This window comes from Danio aesculapii, chromosome 18, assembly GCF_903798145.1.
Source record: "Danio aesculapii chromosome 18, fDanAes4.1, whole genome shotgun sequence".
In the NCBI taxonomy this organism is placed as follows: domain Eukaryota; kingdom Metazoa; phylum Chordata; class Actinopteri; order Cypriniformes; family Danionidae; genus Danio; species Danio aesculapii.
In genome coordinates, this window is record NC_079452.1 from 11052073 (window position 1) to 11074800 (window position 22728).

The 22728-nt window shown below is 36.0% G+C and overlaps 2 protein-coding genes and 1 pseudogene across 2 annotated transcripts; all 3 read left to right on the top strand.

Moving 5' to 3' along the window:
* The first annotated feature begins 1043 nt into the window (after positions 1–1043).
* Positions 1044–13221, top strand: LOC130245574 (UDP-glucuronosyltransferase 2C1-like). Its single transcript, XM_056478312.1, has 2 exons — positions 1044–1225; positions 11556–13221. The coding sequence occupies exons 1-2, from the start codon at positions 1213–1215 to the stop codon at positions 13148–13150; spliced, it is 1608 nt and encodes a 535-aa protein (XP_056334287.1). The 5' UTR covers positions 1044–1212; the 3' UTR covers positions 13151–13221.
* A 737-nt stretch (positions 13222–13958) lies between these two features.
* On the top strand, positions 13959–16838 carry LOC130245638 (UDP-glucuronosyltransferase 2C1-like). The gene is made up of 2 exons (XM_056478388.1): positions 13959–14005; positions 15223–16838. Exon 2 carries the CDS (start codon positions 15228–15230, stop codon positions 16821–16823), a length of 1596 nt encoding a protein of 531 aa, XP_056334363.1. The 5' UTR covers positions 13959–14005; positions 15223–15227; the 3' UTR covers positions 16824–16838.
* A 4313-nt stretch (positions 16839–21151) lies between these two features.
* On the top strand, positions 21152–22728 carry LOC130245778 (UDP-glucuronosyltransferase 2C1-like; annotated as a pseudogene).

Consider the following 22728-nt stretch of genomic DNA (forward strand, 5'->3'; position numbering starts at 1 on the left):
TTTTTTTTCATTAATCATAATACTGTGCTACTGTAATATTTTATCCGAGGTTATAATACCGTCAGAATCTTATACCGCCCCATGCCTAGTCAAAAGTCTAGATTTTTTTTTTATACCAAAAGACATTAAAACATTAAGTAAAATTCATATTTCATGGATATATTTTGTAAATTTACTTCAGTAAATATATAAAAAGTCAATGTTTGATCAGTAATGTGCCTAGCACTTCATTTAGACAACTTTAAAGTTTTTCTTTGTATTTTCAACTCTCAGAATCCACTTTTTCCAATAGTTCTATCTTGGTCAAATGTTGGCCTATAAAACAAACATCAACGGAAAGCTTATTTACTCAGCTTCTATCTGATGTATAATTCCAGTTTCACATATTTCAAACAATATGACAAAATCAGGATTTTCTCATTTACAGTTGAAGTCAGAATTATTAGCCCCCCTTTGAATTTTTTTCTTTTTTAAATATTACCAAAATGATGTTTAACAGAGCAAGGAAATTTTCACAGTATGTCTCATAATATATTTTTTTTTTCTGTAGGAAGTCTTATTTGTTTTATTCCGGCAAGAATAAAAGCAGTTTTTAATTTTTTAAGCACCATTTTAAGGTTAAAATTATTAGCCCCTTTAAGCTATATTTTTTTCGATTGTCTGCGGAACAAACCATTGACATACAATAACTTGCCTAATTACCCTAACCTGCCTAGTTAACCTAATTAACCTAGTTAAGCCTTTAAATGTCACTTTAAGCTGTATAGAAGTGTCTTAAAAAATCTAGTAAAATATTATTTACTGTCATCATGGCAAAGATAAAATAAATCCGATATGAGGGATAGGTTATTAAAACTATTATGTTTAGAAATGTTTAAAAAATCTTCTCTCTGTTAAACAGAAATTGGGGAAATAAATAAACAGGGGGGCTATTCTGACTTCAACTGTATTTTTCTAAAAAGCTGCTTTTCCGACGTTCGCCACTATGCGGCAGTGTGTCATCGAAACTGATGTGAAACTGTATCTGAAAACACAGAACAAGACTGGCGAAACAAATAAATGTCATTCTACACGACCTGAATAACAGAAGTGAAATTTAACATCGCAGTGAGAAAAAGTGAACCAACCCACTTTGCTACGTACACCAGTCTGCGAACGCTGCTATAAATCAGTACGTCTGAAATCTGGAGAGAACTCTGACTTGAAAGAATTATGAGATCAACAGGTGAGCTCATCTGTCAGGTATTTCAATTTAATTTGGCAGCACTGATAAACGCACAAGCATCGCTATATTCATTTATGAAGTTGCAATTACACGCTAGACGTCACCATTTATCAGGGAAACAGTTAAACAAACCAGATACATCACATTTAAAGACTGCAGACCAAAACATTGAGTTAAAGTTGGTTTTATATTCGCACATTCATTTATTTATTGAGGTAAACTTGTTTTTATATTCACACATTCGTTCAGTGACAACTTGTGACATGGTCCCTGTATTGTTTACCATGGTACTTTGAATATTGGGTCTGAAATCTCATCTAAGTATGACTTGAAAACAACATTAGCACTATTTATTTGACTGTGAACAATGTACTTTGATCATATGATTTCCCTATTTATAATTAGCAAAGATTTATTTATTTTAAGTTATATTAAGTTAACTTTAGTTAAGGAGAAAGTCAGAATGTGCGAAAATAAAACCAACTTTACCTCAATCATTTATTTTTGAACAGGGACATCTTTTGACACGGTCCCTATATTGTCTACAATGCCACTTTGAATATTCATTCTGAAATCATATGCATTTATGACTTCAAAACAACATTAGCACTATTTAATTGACAGTGAGCAATGTTGTACTTTGCTAGTCATTGGCTGCTAAATTGAGGTAAATTTGGTTTGATATTCAGACTTTCTCCTTAATAATATAATTTCAGAAAAGTATTCATTGCAAATTTTAAATAGTGAAATCATATTAGCAGCCAACAACCATCAAAGAACAACATTGTTTACAGTCAATTTAATAGTGCTAATGTTTTAAAGTCATACTTGCTTGTGATTTCAGTCCGAATATTCAACGTACCATAGTAAACAATGTATGGAGCTGTCACTGAACGAATGTGCGAATATAAAACCAACTTTACCTCAATGGCTGCTAATATGATTTTCCTATTTAGAATTTCCAAAGCATACTTTTCTGCAATGATATTGTTAAGGAGAAACCCTAAATGTGCGAATGCAAAACCAACTTTACCTCAGTGCCCAAAACTATGGCAGTATATGAGTAGAAAATTCCATTTTGAAATGAAAAATGCAAAATGGAAATGTGATATTTTAAATGGCAATGTATTTCTGTATTTCAATTAGCATTTTCTAAGACATATGTGCAATGATTGGTGCAAAATAAAAATGAAAATTAAATATCATTTGCATTTGTCATTTCCAGGGACAGTTTTAATATTGTATGTAAAATGTATCCACATTGTAATGCTTTATAAGTTGCAAAATTAAAAAATGTAATTTGAGGATTATTAAAATACAAAACAGTCAGCCTGATCACAAAATTTGCTGAATAATTTAAAAAGTGGCATTGAAGAATGTGATTACTTTGTTGTTTGTTTGGGTGAAGTCATACTTTACATTAACCACGTAGGACAAATAACTTTTGGTAATCTGCTTAAGACTATTTCTGGGTTCCTTGTCACTTTCATTCAAGGAGGCGCAGTGGGTAGCTCATTCGCCTCACAGCATGAAGGTCGCTGGTTCGAGCCTCAGCTGGGTCAGTTGGCATTTCTGAGTGGAGTTTGCATGTTCTCCCGTGTCGTGTGGGTTTCCTCCAGGTGCTCTGGTTTCCCCAAGTCCAAAGACATGTGGTGCAGGGGATTAGGGAATGCTAAAATTGACCGTTGTGAATGAGTGTGTATGGGTGTTTCCCAGTGATGGATTGCGGCTGGAAGGACATCCGCTGCCTAAAACATATGCTGGATAAGTTGGGGGTTCATTCCGCTGTGGCAACCCCAGATTAATAAAGGGACTAAGCAGAAAAGAAAATGAATGAATGAATGAATAAATTAATAAGACAGCATGGTGGCACAGTGGGTAACGATGTCGCCTCACAGCAAAAAGTTTCTCCAAAAAAAGTTTTCTCCAGCTGCTCTGGAATCCCCCACGGTCCAAAGACATGCGCTATAGGTGAATTGAGTAAGTTAAATTGTCCGTAGTGTATGTGAGTGATTGAGTGTGTATGGGTGTTTTCCAGTGCAGCTGGAAGGGCATCCGTTGTGTAAAACACATGCTGGATAAGTTGGCGGTTCATTCCACCGTGGCGATCCCATATTAATAAAGGGACTAAGCAGAAGAGAAAATGAACGAATGAATGAATGAAACATTACTAATAATACGGAAGACATACCTGCGTTGTAAATAAATGAAGGAACTTTGGATTTTCACTTTACTTTAAAAAATGCTTAGTTTGCAATTATATGCTTGTAATAAATAAAGAAATACAGGAATATATTTTATTAACTAATGAAATAAAACTCCTTGAAGGCATTGCAGTATTTGCTGTAAAATAATTGTTGAGTTTATTCTAGGATGTTGAAAATTTAGTCAATTTTATACAACATCAATACACAAACATAGAATTGTTCTATATGTCTAAATAAAACTAGTTCATCTTCGTAAATTCCTTGAGTTATTATAATTATTTTGTCCACATTAGAAGGTTTTGACTACTTTGAATACATAAAGAAATAAGATTCATGGCACAATGGGCTTTGTCTTATTTTAAAAAAAAATAAATGCTAACTTATTTATCTTTTTTCTAGCCTTCTATTGCTCTTGTTAAAAATTAATGTTTAAATAATTTACTTGATTTATCACTGACATGTTTAAAGAATTGAAAACGAGTAAAGAACAACAGTGAGGAATTGATTCCAAAAAATCAATAAATACATTGGCATTTCACTTGAAAATGACCATAGTAAACTCCTCCATGTTGTGAATTAAAAACATTTACTCTGGAAATAGAGACACTGTTGAATACTTGATTGTGATTGACATATGATTCCAACTATATTAGAATTATATTATTTTTCAGCAAAATCCCAAATAAACGTAGACAAAAGTTCTTTGTAGATTATTTCAACAGTATTATTTCAAAATTCTTACAGTAAGTAAAACCAAAACCCACAAAAATGCAGACGATTAAGCTAATACTAAGCAGCAGGATAAAAATATCAAACTATTTACACAATTCTTTAATAAAATCACAGAAATGAAAGAAAGGAAGAAATTGGACTTGATTCAAAAAGAGATATAGCCCAGTGTTCATAGTCTTAACCAGATATGTGACTCAAATCAATTATACAAAAATACAGAATATGTCTATAAATTGTGGGTTTTTCTTTTCTTTTTGCCAGAAATCTTTACAATATTAAAAAAGATCATGTTTTATGAATGCATTTAGTTAATCGTAACATATCAAAACGTTTTCACTAGTAATTTGCATTACTATAAATTAAATTTGGACATATTTAAAAGTGATTTTCTCAATATTTCTTTTTTTGAACTCTCAGATTCCATATATTCAAATAGTTGTATTCTATTCTTGTATTTGGAATATTCTATTGTATTATATATTCAATATAATTTGGCCTAATACTGTCCTATCCTATAACAACGTGAAAGCTTAAAAATGGACACTTATGATTGGTTTTTGGGTTCAGGATAATGTAATCCATACAAATCAAGAAATAAACATTATCAACACATTCACAATGTGCAAAGAGGGCTGTATACACTTACCATGCGGTTGTCTCCAGTCATCATCTCCAGTAAACTAGAAAAAGTCTCAGAATGTATCCATATGTAAAATCCCGTAGAATAGATGTTTTAAAACGCCATGGCATAATGACTATCAAAGGTAAGACTGGCCAAAATGCAAAAAAAAGCATGAGCTGAAACATGCCCAAACATGACCAACATGGACAAGACCACCTTGGGAAAAAATATAAAATCACAACACTAGAGGGAGACAAACACATTCAGGAGGAGTTGAAGTTGAAGTCCGCCTTAAAAAGTCTTTAGTACATCCCTATTTACATCCCTATTTGTTTGCTTAGTTATATTTTATGTTCTACCTCAGAACTGTTTCACCTCACCCTACCCCATCTCATCCCCTATTTTTGCAGTAATATTTATCATCTACATTTATTTTTACTGTAGTGTTTTTTATTTGTATTGTAAGGATAGATTTACATGTTTGCACTGAGTAGTGAGATGCACTTAATCTCATCGCACATGTATAATGTATGTTGTACACTCACCGGCCACTTTATTAGGTAACCCTTACTAGTACCTGATTGGACCCCCTTTTGCCTTCAAAACTGCCTTAATCCTTTGTGGCATAGGTTCAACAAGGTACTGGAAATATTCCTCAGAGATTTTGGTCTATATTAACATGATAGCATCATGCAGTTTCTGCAGATTTGTCGGCTGCACATCCATGATGCCAATCTCCCGTTCCACCGTTGTGTTAAAAAAAATAAAAAAAATAGTAGCAGTGCCTGACAAGAAGTGAATAAAGTGTAAATACTTTTGAATGGATTTTATTTCCATATTTTAAACTAGACATTATACATTGAATTATAAATCCCAGAGTTAAGAGATTTTATGAATTCTCTGTGTATTTTATGAGGCAAATAATAGGAATATTGGTAACACTTTACAAAAGGTTGTTTAGTTAATGTTACAGTTTACTAACATGAACAAACAATGAACAGTACATTTATTACAGTATTTATTCTTTTTTGTCACCATTAGTTAATGAATATTTTGATTTTAAGAATGCATTAATAAATGTTGAATTATGATAATAAATGCTCTACAAGTATTGTTTTACTAGTTCATGTTAGTAAATACATTAACTAATAAAATCTTATTGTAAAGTGAGACCAGAGTATTTCTATGTCAAACAAATAGCAGTATTCATTTTTTTCTCTTTCAACTGAAACACATTTTTTACAGTTCAATTCACAGTACTGTACATATATTTAGTTACATAATCATGATAACTGCTGCACACCTCGGTTGTATTGAGTCAACCAGAAACAGGTGTTTTAGCCCAAAAAACTGTCCCACAGTTTGTATTTTTGAGCTTGGTGTTAACTACACTTGTGCATGTGTCAAATGAACTTTTCATACACTACCAGTCAACCGTTCGGGGTCATTTTGTTTTACTTTTTTTTTTTTAAGAAATTTATTCTGTTTATCATGGCGGCATTTATTAAATGTAAAATTGTTAAATATTTATTACAATTTTAAATAACTGCTTTCTTATTGTATGTAGTTTCAAATGAAATTATTACTCCAGTCATTATTTCTTTTATTACAATTATATTTATAATAATAATTAATATTATAATGATTTCTGAAGGATCATGTGACTCTGAAGATTGGAGTAATGGAGCTGAAAATCCATCTTTGAAATCACTGGAATAAATTATTAAATTAAATTATAATTACTTTTTGAACAGTGCAATAACATTTCACCATATTACAATTTATACTGTATTTTTGCAGCCTTGGTGAGCTGAATAAGCTTATATTAAAACATTTAAAAATCCTACTGACCCCAAACTTTTGAGCGGTAGTCTACAATTAAATCCTTTCACAGTTTTCATATCAATGGCAATTCCATTCACAGTTATTGAATGCAGTACACTGTTTTGCTTCATTTTAAATGATTTCCTTTCATTTTGTGTAGAGGGACCCAATAATTACAAAATGTTAAAAATGACTACATTTTATAATCTCATAATTAACGGCACAGTATATCATATTCGCTGCTAGAGGGCACGTATTCACATCAAACAAAGGCAATAGTTTAATCACGCCGTGACTAAGTGTGGAATCATTTGTGTTGGTCTTCATTAAATCATATGGGACTCCTTAGAAATCATGATCATGGATGAGCAAAAGTATTCAAAAATTATTGCAAACTTTTTTTTTCTTTCAAAAAGCACCTAGCAACAAATTTAGCAATTTTTAACATTCATTTGGCTACTTTTAGTAATTTAAAAAAAAAGACTCAAAAGAGCAGTGGCTGCAGGCTTCACTCAGTAGAGTAAATTGCTAGCTCAGATTGTTTTTCATAACTGTTAATTTACTGATATTTGTTAGCATGTGTATTTGTTGGTAATTTATGTAGCAATAAATTCCAATAGTGCTATAATTGTTGTCACTTTCACAAATGTGTTAATTTCACAGGTTAAAAAGAGTAAGTACACAAGCTGTGATTGTTTAAAAGAATGTAAGTGGTCATTTATCAGTGGTTATATTTACTATATTTTTATACAAATCTAAATTGACATATTTCAAATAAGGTTTTTGCTGAGATGGCCAGTCAATTTGAGAAAACATTAATTATTCTGTATACTACATAAAGATGTAGTTTTGAGTTGCAACCTAGGCAATGACGTCATCACACAAAGTAATATGTTAATAAGAACCTATTTATTGTGCATCTGGATGTAATGTTTTAATATAATTACACGGCGCATCAGAGAGTAGAGGCTTACGCTTGTCAGATACTATGTGATGACATCACTGATATGCAAATTAGTGTGTGACATCATCTGGCAACATTTAACTACTTTTTGGGCAGGCTTTAGCTACTTTTCATTGGAAATAGTTGGCAACACTATACAGTAGTATGAAGCAGAGTAAAAAGCAAAGCAAAGACCGCTGAAGCCATTTTTTAATATAAAGTCACAAAAATAATTAATTTTATTATCTGCTATGATTCCAATGTTTCCCACATAGCAAAATTTCTCTGGCCGACACAATCTGGTTTTGCTTGGCCCACTTGCCACAGTCAATTATGGTACATGACTGGAGCAAGTCTGGCTTCGAGGCAAGGGCCAAACCATGAACCATATCTGGGTCAAGTCTCAGCCAAGTTAATAACCCTGAACTGGGCCAGATATGTCGGTGTATCACGATTGAAATGAAATTGATAAACGCATGAAGCATTGCGCTTTAGGCACATTATGGGTGTGCTTTTTCTCAAAGCGACCTGATTGTTAGAATTTTTATTTACTCAAATAATTTTAATGTATTTTAAATGTGGGTCAAGACAGGCCAAGCTTGCGGGGCCCATATCAGTTTTTAACATTAGGGGCAAATTCTACATTTTAAATCTGGCCCAAATTTTGTGCCGCTTTAAAGACGGAGCTACCTCTGCCAAACCCGTGCCATGTTTGGCCCACACGCTGTATGCCAGTAGGATGAATGCCTTCTGTGCCAGCTTTATGCCAATCTGGGCCAGAATTCTTTGCTACCTGGGTTGGATTTAATCCAAACATAGTGAGAAACAGACTTACAGCCTTAAAATCATTTTCTCAAGTGGCAAACCTGTAAGCATAAAAACTTGAAGACAAAAATGTTTTGTGCATTCCCTCATGCGATCACACATTTATTCACATGAACTCTTTTGCCTTGATGTGAACTCTCTTACCCTCATTGTTGCCATTACACTTCCAAGTTCACAGTCCAAATGCTGATACTGTAGCACGCTGGGGAATTAACAGTCAGCAAAACTAATGTTAATCAGTATGCCTACGCTGTGGTCATGAGTAAGTGTGGCAAGTCATAGTCATAGATGAAAGATATATAGTAGTCAGTGTTGAAAAGTAGTAGATCTATGTAGGTGTTCAAACAATCACATGCACTTTGAAAGTATACCTGTGCTAAAAATCATACTTCAATAAAGCATTTTGAACAGCAACTTTGAACAGCCTTGCTCATTCAGTTCAACTGGTATAGTGTAAAGAAAGAGTAACAGCACTTAACATAGCAGTCTATGCCAAAATAACTGTCCAAGTAGTTGATTTAAACAACAGTTTATTATAAGTGTATGTAAAAGTTTATTTATTCAATATAATTGTGATAGATTTTCAAGAATTGACCTGCAAAAGATGCTGAAGTAGTAACTGTGGTGCTGACAGGATTGTTGTTTGAGTTTATATTGTGGAATATACACTTAAGGTTGACTGTATATGGTTGTATAATAGTCAGTATAGTAGTAGATGTATTTGGTTTGCAGTGCCAGCCTGTAGGGTTGAGGGGCCCTAAGTGAGATAAAAAAATAAATAAAAAATTGGGCCCACTGGTGTAAAAACAGTCAGAAGAAAGCATAAAAATAAAATATTTTCAAATATTTAAGTGTTTAAATTGTATATACAACTGTGCTTTATATAGAACGTGAGCAATTTGGAAAGATATGTTGTTGTGAATTGTTTCGCGTTTAATGGGGTTTGAGAGGTTGCACACTTTTTGCGTTGAGAGGCGCCTTTTTTAAATTATTTACTAATGTCTGCGAGTGTTTTGCGTGCCGCTTATGCGCCCTGCGTGCCTCGCATTCTTTAATCAAATGAAAGCAGAGGCGGTGTTTTTGTTGAGGTGACTGCAGTGTTTGGCTGCGTCCGAAACTGCCTACTACTCAGTAGGTACTGCGTTTGAATTTAAACGTACTACTCAGCCATTAGAAAAGTTCTATACAGTATGAATGTGAATTTTGAATGGAATTTGAATGTACTACATCCGCCATCTTGTCATGGTCACATGACCTACCGGCGTCAGTTGTGTCGCTTCACTCCCATTTAGGAATTCTCTCGCGGGGCATCATGGTATAGTGCAGCGTGCATAGGATGCACACTTCAGAATCTCGCCGAAAGTAGTAAGTCATCCGGGTACTTCTCGCATACTGATTTTCGAATTCTATGAATTCGGACATACTACTCGGCTCACATACTGATTTTAGCGCGCTTTATAGTATGGAAGTATGTGGTTTCGGACGCAGCCTTTGTATTGTCAAGACAATTACAGAGAAATTTGAAGATGGAGGAGATTAGAACAGATATCGCGTTTTTAGAACAGAAAAGCGAGTTTGGTGTGATTGGCCCCTTATGGCCCCTATGTTCACAATATACTATATTGTAAATATACAAGAGTAATGTTCTTGGGGCCCTCCTAGAAACACGGGGTCCTAGGCAACAACCTATATTGCCTGTTGGACGAGCCACAACTGTTATAGTACAACTGATAGTATAACAAACAAAATAAACTGCATGACTAACCTGAGTTCTGTATTGAATCATATGAAAAATTGTAAAAAAAAAAAAAAATGGATTTTGTATTTCTTTCTTTCTTTCTCTCTAAATCTAAGTAAGTTGCCTCTTTCCAGAAGAGGACTGTATTTATAACTTTTCTGTCGTTTCACTGCTTAATAGTATCTTGGATATTCTTTAAAACCAAAAAAAGGTTTGAGTTTATTTATGTGTCAGTCATGCTCACTTTTACAGATCATGGATGTTTATTATTTGCCTGCGTTCATATTAAAGCTTTGTCAGATTACACTCCTGAAATAGTGTTTTCTCAGTGTAAACAGAGGGTGTAGGCATGGTTGCCTTGAATCGAACCCAGGCACAATTGTTCCCCCCTCATCATCGATGTGACTGTTTAGAGCAGGGGTGACCAAACCCAGTCCTGGAGGGCTGGTGTCCTGCATAGTTTAGTTCCAACCACAATTAAACACACCTGAACCAGCTAATCAAGCTCTTACTAGATATACAAAAACTTCCAGGTGTGTTGAAGGAAGTTGGGGCTAAACTATGCTGGACACCCTGCAGGACCGAGTATGGACACCCCTGGTTTAGAGGAACTTTGAGAAAATAAAACATACATGCAAATCATACCTCCCAAACAATCACTCTGTGCAACAAACTGAATTATTTACAACTTTATTACCTGTTATTCACAGCCTATGCAGGTTCTGTTCACTAAAGTATACATCATTCGCGGGTGCATGCACATCCTCTCAGTATTAAACAAACAGCTCGTCATCATTACATTAAGACAGAAATGACATTTTTGGGTGAAGTATACCTTATAAAAACAGTATGTGACACTTTTAACACCATTTAGAAGTGTCTATGTGAGCAACGTAAATAAAATGGCGCCTTTACGCTTCTCCCAAACTTGGAAATATAATTGGCTGAATCGTAGAGGTGCTGAATTAAGATCATGTGGGAGGTCAAATCGAGATAGTGATCTTTTTTTCGATTAATCGTGAAGCGCTAGAATGAGTATGTATGGGTGTTTTCCAGTACTCTGTTGTGGCTGAAAGGGCATCTGCTGGGTAAAACATGCTGGAATAGTTGCTCTTTTTTTTTTTTCGCTGTGGTGACCTCTGAAATAGAGACTAAGCCAAATGAAAATTAATGAATGCAGTGTTTTTGCCACACCACAAACACTGCTTCTACAGCAAACAGTATCAAATTTCTCCAATATCATGAACCGTGACATGTGGTGTATCCGTACACCCCTACTTAATCATTTTAGATGTTTTGCTGGGCAATTCAGAAGCTACAAGGGACAAACTAAACTACATCTATTATGTTTATTTACTGTGTTCACAAAATACTACTGCAACAATATTTAACAAAATTATTACAATTTGATGTAATAACATTTATTTTACTATTTACAGGTAGGATGGCACAACTATCAAAGCATACATTTTCTGTCTCACTCTGGATAACATTTATAATCATTTTTGGTTCTCTTTGCGATGGTGGCAAAATCTTAGTGGCGCCTTTAGAGGGAAGTCACTGGGTGAACATGGACATCCTCATCAAGGCTTTACATGGTCAAGGGCACGCCATTGATGTGATACGCAACACCAATAGCTGGTTTGTCAAGGAGAACTCAACATATTACAATTCGATAACCATACCCGACTCCAAAGGAATGGATGAAGAATTTGTAGAAGATGTGCTGACTAAAAAGGTTGAGTATGAAAGAGGAAAGGGCTCCTGGCTGGGTGGTGTACAGCTGTTTTTGGATGTGTCCAAAGCTGTTTATAAAAGTCACAAATTAGTATGTAGGCTAATAACGAACATATTTGAAAGTGAGGATATTATGAAAACTCTACAGGAAAAGAAGTATGATCTGATGCTCACTGATCCAGGATGGGGTACAGGCATTATTCTGGCCCATAAACTCAAGTTACCCGTAGTATATAATGTGAGATGGACTACTCCTGGAGAAGGACACTTTGACATCGCTCCTTCACCAATGTCTTACATCCCAATTACAGGATCTGGAAGCACGGACAGAATGAGCTTCTTCCAAAGAGTAAAAAATGTTTTCTACTATTTTCTGTTGGACTTTCAGTGCAGCCGTTTTAATGTGCCACAGTATCAAGCACTTTGTGATAAATATTTCGATCCACCTGTAGATTTTTACAAACTTCTCCAGGGGGCTGATTTATGGCTCATGAGGGTTGATTTTGTTTTTGAATTTCCACGTCCAACAATGCCAAATATCATCTACACTGGTGGCTTTCAGTGCAGTCCAGCAAAGCCCCTTTCACATGATTTGGAAGACTTCATGCAGAGTTCTGGAGATCATGGAGTAATTGTCATGTCTTTAGGGTCATTTATCAGTGTCTTGCCGGATGATGTAAGTTCTGAAATAGCTGCTGCTTTCGCCCGGCTCCCTCAAAAGTTCATATGGAGATACACTGGAAAGAAACCGTCTACTTTGGGCAACAACACATTATTGGTTGACTGGATGCCACAGAAAGATCTTCTAGGACATCCAAAAACTAAACTTTTCATCGCACATGGTGGAACCAATGGGGTTCAAGAAGCTTTATACCATGGTGTTCCAGTGGTTGGAATTCCATTCTTTTTTGACCAGTATAACAATCTCATTCGTTTACAAGCAAGAGGTGGAGCCAAGATACTTTCCCTCGCAGATCTAGATGAAAACTCACTGTATGCAGCAATACAGGAAGTAATCAATGAGCCATCCTACAGGCTGAATATGCAGAAGCTCTCTCATCTGCACAAAGATAAGCCAGTCAAACCTTTGGACAGCGCCATCTTCTGGATTGAGTTTGTAATGAGACACAAAGGTGCTGCTCATCTCCGTACAGAATCCTACAAAATGCCTTGGTACTCCTATCACTCAGTAGATGTTGCAGTTACACTGCTTGCAGTTGTTTTGATATTCACTTACTCCATATTTGTAACCATTAAATATCTGTGTGTCAAGTGTTGTAGCCGAAAAACCGAGTAACCACTTATAAGTGATATGATCATTTGACAGTGTTCAGTGTTTGACTAAAAATAAAGTATATTTTGAAAATGTTTTGTGTCAAGTGTTGTACCTGAAAAATAAAAACTGAGTGAAGCATTTGCACTATGAAGTACATCATTTATAAGTGACATAAATTATTTGTTTTGTCTGTTTAATGGATAATGAATGATATAATAAAAATAAATACATACAAATTGAAATCCATTTAAATGTTTCCTTTCCTGTGAAACTGCATTCAAATCAATTGAATCCCAGTATCACTTAATGGAATAATAAAATAATTGTTTATTACTGTTTTTTCCTCTGAAAAAAGTAAGCATGCAGACAACTTGAAGTGAAGTTGTCTTATTACACTCTTTACAATGCAATACATTTAAACTATGGATTACAGTACATTAGGGATTCATTGAGATGAATTATAAATGTATACCTTTCCTCGGGTGATCTGTCATTCTCTAATATGAACTCTTATCTGCTTTGTTGAACTTTGATAGAGCAGTGATTAAAAATGGGCACTGAACCAAGTTTCTTTCTAATCCACATTAATAATCACAGCTGGTGTGTCAAAATATAGTGTGTGTTAACAGCTTTTATTTACCTAAAGTACCGTATATAATTTATGTCACTAGCATATCGAGTACAAGTGTGCACTTTAATACCATTTCTGTGCTTTATAGATCATGAATCAAATAACCATTGCACTTTAGACATTTCATGACATGGGCTGATTATTGAATTTGATATGGTGTAATGCCAAGAGACATTTGCTACACTTTATAGCCAGTAACAGCCGATATCAGCAAGACAGAAGCATATGACGGTCTATATAATAAAGTAAGTAATCTACACTTTAACAAATCTGATATTTCAGAGATTGTTTATAGTTGTATACAATCATTTTATGGATTCAATAGAAAAAATACCCCTGGATTGAATCTTTAGGTACCGGACAGGATTATTAGGTCTATATGATTTTCTATATTGTAAATGTATATATTTTAAAATGATAATAAATAAATCCTCACTCAATTGTCAAACAACTATGTTGAATTAACATTTAAATCCACTAACTTGCTTTTATTTTCAATAGCTTGTCAACTTAACATTTAGCACTAACTCCGTAAAATATAAATAAAAATAATCCATTCAAATATAAATTTAACATTTTAATTGTTCTATTGTGTGAATAGAAATTTAAGTTAATTTATGTATGAAAATAGATGTATTTTACAATAATATTTCATAACAACACATGTTTTTGAATGCTTTAGTTCACATTATGACTTTTGTCTGCATTATTTTGTTTATATATTTACATTTTCATTTAAATTAAAGAATGGAAAACACTCACTCAGTTTCACTTGCTTTGCACCAGTGGACATACACTGCAATGCCGACTGGCATAAACAAGGTTTTATGAAAATGGAGGCGCATTAGAAATGATGATTAATGGTAGAAAGGTTCATGCCTCACTTTAAGGGTGCTTTAACACTAGCACTTTTGGTCCGCACGCAGGTTTGTTTGACGTCACAGTACGGTACGTTTAGCAGGTGGATGCTGCACACTGGTGGTGGGGGGCGACCCCACACGTGATTGTAAAGCACTTTTGGTGTAAGGCAATACACAATAACTGCTCTATATCAATCTACATCACTTGCTTACAGTGTCTAGTAAATATTGCAAGAATTCCTATACTGAACTGACCAGAGAATCAATGTACGCAATGAAAAAAACTGTTTCTATTTAGTGGTGCAGTGCACTGTATTGATGGGGTCCTAACACATATAACAGTATTCATCAGTATTACTTAAAAATGAGAGTATGTCCTCTCTACTCCAGGGGCCAGACACATTGTTTCAGGTTGTTATTCAGTGTAAATTTGTGATTATTGTACACTACACATGAATCACAGCAACTTGATTATAGCATTCAGATAGCGTGAAAGAAATAAACTTGTTCATTTGTTTATTTTGTCTGTTTGACTATGTACTACTGCTCAACATATATTAACATTATACAGTTATGCCATCTAAATATTTTGTCATTTGCAGGTAAGATGACACGAGTTTCAAAAAACATGGTTTCTGTTTCACTCTGGATAACAGTAATAATCATTTTTGGTTCTTTTTGTGATGGTGGCAAAATCTTGGTTGCGCCTTTGGAGGGAAGTCACTGGGTGAACATGGACATCCTCATCAAGGCTTTACATGGTCAAGGGCACACTATTGATGTGATACGCAATGCCAATAGCTGGTTCATCAAGGAGAACTCAACATATTACAACTCCATAACCATACCTGACACTAAAGGATGGGATGAGGAATTTGTAGCAGACTTCATCTACAAAATGATTGACTATGAAAGAGGAAAAGGCTACTGGCTGAGCACTGTAAGGCTGTATTTAAATGTGTTTGGTGCTATTAAAAAAACTCATGAAATGGTATGTCAGCTTATAACAAACATGCTTGACAGTGAGGAAATTCTGAAGATGCTGAATGAAAAACAGTATGATCTGATGCTCACTGATCCAACATGGGGTACAGGCATTATTCTGGCTCATAAACTCAAGTTACCCATAGTCTATAATGTTAGATGGACTGCTACTGGAGAAGGACACTTTGACATCGCTCCTTCACCAATGTCCTACATTCCAATTACAGGATCTGGAAACACGGACAGAATGAGCTTCTTCCAAAGAGTAAAAAATTATTTCTTCTATTTGTTAATGGAGCTTCAGTTGAGCCGTTTTAATGTGCCACAGTACCAAGCAATTTGTGACAAATATTTCACTTCACATGTGAACTTTCATGAACTTCTCCAGGGGGCTGATTTATGGCTCATGAGGGTTGATTTTGTTTTTGAATTTCCACGTCCGACAATGCCAAATATCATCTACATTGGTGGCTTTCAGTGCACTCCAGCAAAGCCCCTTCCACATGATCTGGAAGACTTCATGCAGAGTTCTGGAGATCATGGAGTCATCGTCATGTCTTTAGGGTCATTTATTAGTAACCTGCCAGAAGATGTAACAGCAGAAATAGCTGCTGCTTTTGCTCGGCTCCCTCAAAAGGTTATATGGAGATACACTGGAAAGAAACCATCTACTTTGGGCAACAACACATTATTGGTTGACTGGATGCCACAGAAAGATCTTCTAGGACATCCAAAAACTAAACTTTTCATCGCACATGGTGGAACCAATGGGGTTCAAGAAGCTTTATACCATGGTGTTCCAGTGGTTGGAATTCCATTCTTTTTTGACCAGTATGACAATCTCATTCGATTACAAGCAAGAGGTGGAGCCAAGTTGCTTTCCATTGCAGATTTAGGTGAAAACACACTGCATGCAGCAATACAGGAAGTAATCAATGAGCCATCCTACAGGCTGAATATGCAGAAGCTCTCTCATCTGCACAAAGATAAGCCAGTCAAACCTTTGGACAGCGCCATCTTCTGGATTGAGTTTGTAATGAGACACAAAGGTGCTGCTCATCTCCGTACAGAATCCTACAACATGCCTTGGTACTCCTATCACTCAGTAGATGTTGCAGTTACACTGCTTGCAGTTGCTTTGATATTCACTTACTCCATATTTGTAACCGTTAAATATCTGTGTGTCAAGTGTTGTAGCCGAAAAAGAAAAACTGAGTAACCACTTACAAGTGATATGATATGAGTGTTCAGTGTTTGACAAAAAATAAAGTATATTTTGAAAATGTCTTGTGTCAAGTGTTGTAGCCAAAAAAGAAAAACTTTACATCATTTATAAGTGACAAATGATTTGTTTTGACTGTTCAATGTGTGATGAAAATGAGATAATAAAATATATACGTACAAATTTTAATTCATTTAAATATTTTCTTTCCTGTGAAACTGCATTCAAATCAATTTAATCCCAGTGCTACTTAATGAATTAATTAACTTATCTTTTTTTTTTCTAAAACAAAGTAAGCATTCAGAATTTTTTTTTTTGTATCACTCTCTAAGACACTTTAAAAAGGGATACATTTAAATCACCATTTGTATATCTACTAAAAACTGTAACATTCTCCTTATACAAATTTTAACACATTAAGATGAATTACCTTTCCTCAGGTGACCTGTCATTGCCTAATATGAACTCTTCTGCTTTTTTGAACTTTGATAAAGCAGTGAACAAAAATGGGCACTGAACCAAGTTCAGTTCCACTCTCTAATCAATAGCCTCATTAATAAGCAAACAAGAGTGTAAAATATAGTCAGTGTTGAACAGCAGATTTTTTTTTAAATCTACATTATATAATTTATGTCACTAGCATATCAAGTAAAATTGTGCACTTTTATACAATTTCTGTGCCCGATAGTTTATGAATCAAATAAACTTTAAACCTTTCATGATATGGACTGATTATTGAATTTGGTGTGGTGTAATGCCCTCAGAAATTTGCTACACTTTAAAGACAGTAACAGCCGATGATATCAGCAAGACAGAAGCATTTACCCATCAATATTCTACAGTAAGTAATCTAGTTTATGATTTAGAAATAAATCTGTTATTTCAGAGATTGTTGTATACAATCATTTTAAGGATTTAACTGAAAAAATACCCCTGGACCGAATCTTTAGGTACTGAACAGGAATAATCTTATAATTGATTTTCTATATTGTAGATTTATGCATTTCTCAACAATTATAAATAAATGCTCTCTCGATTGTCATACACTCATACAGATACATAGAATGAACATTTAATTGTACTAACATGCTTTTATTTTCAATAGGTGGTCAACTTAATCTTAGCACTAACTCTAAATAATAAAAAAAAGGAAAAAAAACACACACTCAAATGCAAAATCAATTTGCTCATGTATTATAGTTTAAATAAAAATAATTCATTCAAATATTACTTTTACAATTGTTAGTTGTACATTTGTGTGAATAGAAATTAACATTGCTGGCCAGTGTAAAGTCCCTGATATACAGGTACTTCAAAGTTTTTTTTTTTATTTTGTTTATTGTTTTAGGGCTAAAAGAAGTTAAAAAAGGCAGAGTGGTGGTATACTGTTTTCAAACATTCCAACACTGCAGCAGATGGGGATTTAGAAATCAGACTGCTCATGTGTACTCTCGATATTCACAACATAGCAATGGTGGCTGTGAAAAAAACAACCCAGGCTAATTCTGAAAACGTACCTCAACGGACGTTTCTGGAGACCGCGAAATACGTCCCGGCGGCACGTTTTTCTGCAGTTTTTGTTTTCGCAAATCCGCCAGAGGTCGCTGTGTATGCTTTTTGAGATCTCAAATTTCCCTCGCGAGTGCCATTCGTGCCTGCTGTTCTCACGTAAACCCACCAGAGGCCGCTGTCGACTCACTTTTTGACAGACTTTCTGACTGATTGAGCGAATGATCGGCTGACCCACCCTTCCCTAAACCCAACCAATTTTATCGATTGACCCGCCTGCCCACTTTCCTAAACAGAACCAACACGTTTCAAAAGCAATTAAAAAAAATAAAAGCCCTCGTCCGATTTTTTTTACCACGTTATCAGATTTTACCACATTCTCACCCTGCTATCCACTTGTTTGTTTTATGTTTTGGATTCTGTTTTTGTCTTACCTGCTTTCTGGTACCGCTCTTCACCAGACTCGAACCCCCGTCTTCGTGGTCCACTCCTCTCTGCATCTCAAATCCGCCGACGTACTTGGCGCGCTAATGGGACAAACTGGTTGCAGCCGGAATGCCATGCATACGGAGGTAAGCGGTCAGCTGGTAAGAGGGAAAAGGAATGGCGTCACACCGCCCCGTAGCATTCGTTTAAAAAAAATTAAATGCAGCCATTTGTACCTCCGCCTACGTAATTCGCTGTCTCTAGAAACGTCCGCAGGGCTACGTTTTCGCAATGAGCCTGTGTTGGAAAAAAATTACAGTTTTGTAAACATCTGGCAAACAGCCTGATACAAACCAGACTACACTGGCCTGTCACACACCAGACAAGAAGAAAAATATGGCACAACGCAGTGCTTTTCATCTGGTGTGCAACCCCCATCCAAGTCTTGAAAAAACTCTGAGTAACTGTACAGGTGATAATACATTTGTACATCTCTGCTACTTGACCTTCCAGACTATTCATGTTGCTAACCTGGTGTTGTTGTTGTGGATGTTGTTCTCCTGTCTGATCTTTATGAAATGAAACATGAATCAGGGCAGAGTTCCTTACACCCAATTGCGTAATGGCCCTGGACTAATCGTCACCTTAGAATTATAAGGTTCTATCTGACATTTTTTGTCAAAATTAAGTTATTGACATAAAATTCTTATTAAATGACAACTTATTTACATTATGGGATGTTTTTTATAAGCTTTTTACATTTCAAGACTTTTTATTTAAAAAAACAAGTGTTACACACATACTGTTTGTTATGGAATGCAAAAACTTTGAAGCTTAATATCTCAAAATCATTCAGAACGCAGATAGAACCTTATAATTCTAAGGTGACGCAATGGTACTTCAAAGATATTTAGGAGATAAAACAACCCCCCTCCCACATAAAGTTTACTTTGGTGAGCTGGTTTGAACTGCTGAAATAAACTCAAAACAAAGTTCATTTTGCCCTAGTTTTGTTCGAAATGAAGTCATTTCAGTTCCTTCAAATGTGTTTGGTGGAAATTGTGGCATCACTCCATTTAGAGAAGCTGCAACTAGCTTAACAACTATGAATACCTAAACAGTAACTGAAGATTATTCACAGGCTGCAGCCCTTGACTAGTTGCTCACTAAAGCTAAGCATGGCTGAGCCTGGTTAGTACCTGGATGGAAAACCACATAGGCAGACAGTGCTGTTGGGAATGATGCTCGTGAGGCCAGCAGGGGGTGTTCTCCCTGTGGCCCGTCTGGGTCCTAATGCCCCAGAATAGTGATGGGAACACTGTCAGTGAGCACAGTGTTTTGGCTGAGATGTAAACCAGGTTGTCAAGCCTTTGTGGTCATTAAAAATCCCATGGTATTACACCCCTACTCGTAAAAGAGTAGGTGTGTAACCCTGGTGTTGTGCCCAAATTCCCTCCTCCAGCCCTTACCCACAGTAGCAGTGCAAGCTTAACTGGCGCTCTAAACAAACGGTGGTTATGCCACCCTTTCGCGGACGAAAGTGAATAACTGGGAGGGGTGGAGATGGGTGTTGAGTCTCCATACCACCGCTTGAAAGATACTGGCATTCGTGCCGGACTTTGGCAGAAGAAAGTGAAGAGAGAGAGAGAGGGGGTGCTAAGTCTCAATGCCGCCACTTGTAAGATACCGCCGTTCGTGCCGCTCTTTTGTGGACAAAAGTGAAAAGGGGGGGGTTTGAGACTACAATCCGCCCCTAGCAAGATGCCGCCCGGGTGATCGCCCACATTGCCCATGCCTAAATCCGCCACTGCCTACTCATCATGGCCTCCCAATCATCTCCTCTCCACCTACAGCTGGTGTATGGTGAGTGCACTGGCACTGTTGGTTTGGCTTCCAGTGGTGTTGTTGAGAGACCTATCATAATTGTAAAGCACTTTAGATGTATGAAAATACATTATTAATGCGCTATATAAATCTAAATGACTTGCTTACAGTATCTAGTAAACATTGCAAGAATTCCAAGAGACACAATGTACACAATGAAATAAACAGTTTTCACTTAGTTGTGTAAGTGGACTGTATTGATAGAATCCTAGCACTCATAACAGTATTCATCAATATTACTGAACAATGGGAGCATGTCCTCTCTACTCCATGGGTCAGACACATAGTTTCAGTTTAGTATTCAATGTAACTTTGTGATTACCTACTGTACACTACACATGAATCACAGCAAACTGATTATTGCACATTCCGATAGCGTGAACTAAATAAACTTGGATGTTCATTGGACTGTGAATTAACAGTATACATTATACATTAACATTATACAGTTATGTCATCTAAATATTTTGTCATTTGCAGGTAAAATGACACGAGTTTCAAAAAACATGGTTTCTGTCTCACTCTGGATAACAGTTCTTATCATTTTTGGTTCTATTTGTGATGGTGGCAAAATCTTGGTTGCGCCTTTGGAGGGAAGTCACTGGGTGAACATGGACATCCTCATCAAGGCTTTACATGGTCAAGGGCACACCGTTGATGTGATACGCAATGCCAATAGCTGGTTCATTAAGGAGAACTCAACATATTACAACTCCATAACCATACCTGACACTAAAGGATGGGATGAGGAATTTGTAGCAGACTTGGTCTACAAAATGATTGACTATGAAAGAGGAAAGGTCTCTTGGCTGAGCACTTTATGGCTGTATTTGGATGTGTTTGATGTTTGATAAAAAAAACTCATTAAATGGTATGTCAGCTTATAACAAACATACTAGACAGTGAGGATATTCTGAAGATGCTGAATGAAAAACAGTATGATCTGATGCTCACTGATCCAGGATGGGGTACAGGCATTATTCTGGCTCATAAACTCAAGTTACCAATGGTCTATATTGTTAGATGGACTGCTACTGGAGAAGGACACTTTGACATCGCTCCTTCACCAATGTCCTACATCCCAATTACAGGATCTGGAAACACAGACAGAATGAGCTTCTTCCAAAGAGTAAAAAATTATTTCTTCTATTTGTTAACTGACTTTCAGTTCAGCCATTTTAATGTGCCACAGTACCAAGCAATTTGTGACAAATATTTCACTTCACATGTGAACTTTTATGAACTTCTCCAGGGGGCTGATTTATGGCTCATGAGGGTTGATTTTGTTTTTGAATTTCCACGTCCGACAATGCCAAATATCATCTACATTGGTGGCTTTCAGTGCACTCCAGCAAAGCCCCTTCCACATGATCTGGAAGACTTCATGCAGATTTCAGGAGATCATGGAGTCATCGTCATGTCTTTAGGGTCATTTATTAGTAACCTGCCAGAAGATGTAACAGCAGAAATAGCTGCTGCTTTTGCTCGGCTCCCTCAAAAGGTTATTTAGAGATACACTGGAAAGAAACCATCTCCTTTGGGCAACAACACATTATTGGTTGACTGGATGCCACAGAAAGATCTTCTAGGACATCCAAAAACACGAGTTTTCGTTGCGCATGGTGGAACCAATGGGGTTCAAGAAGCTTTATACCATGGTGTTCCAGTGGTTGGAATTCCATTCTTTTTTGACCAGTATGACAATCTCATTCGATTACAAGCAAGAGGTGGAGCCAAGATACTTTCCCTCGCAGATCTAGATGAAAACACACTGCATGCTGCATTAAAGGAAGTAATCAATGAGCCATCCTACAGGCTGAATATGCAGAAGCTCTTTCATCTGCACAAAGATAAGCCAGTCAAACCTTTGGACAGCGCCATCTTCTGGATTGAGTTTGTAATGAGACACAAAGGTGCTGCTCATCTCCGTACAGAATCCTACAACATGCCTTGGTACTCCTATCACTCAGTAGATGTTGCAGTTACACTGCTTGCAGTTGCTTTGATATTCACTTACTCCATATTTGTAACCGTTAAATATCTGTGTGTCAAGTGTTGTAGCCGAAAAAGAAAAACTGATTAA

Excerpts from the sequence above, each read along its gene's own strand:
- LOC130245638 (XM_056478388.1), top strand. The coding sequence starts at position 15,228 with ATGACACGAGTTTCAAAAAACATGGTTTCTGTTTCACTCTGGATAACA.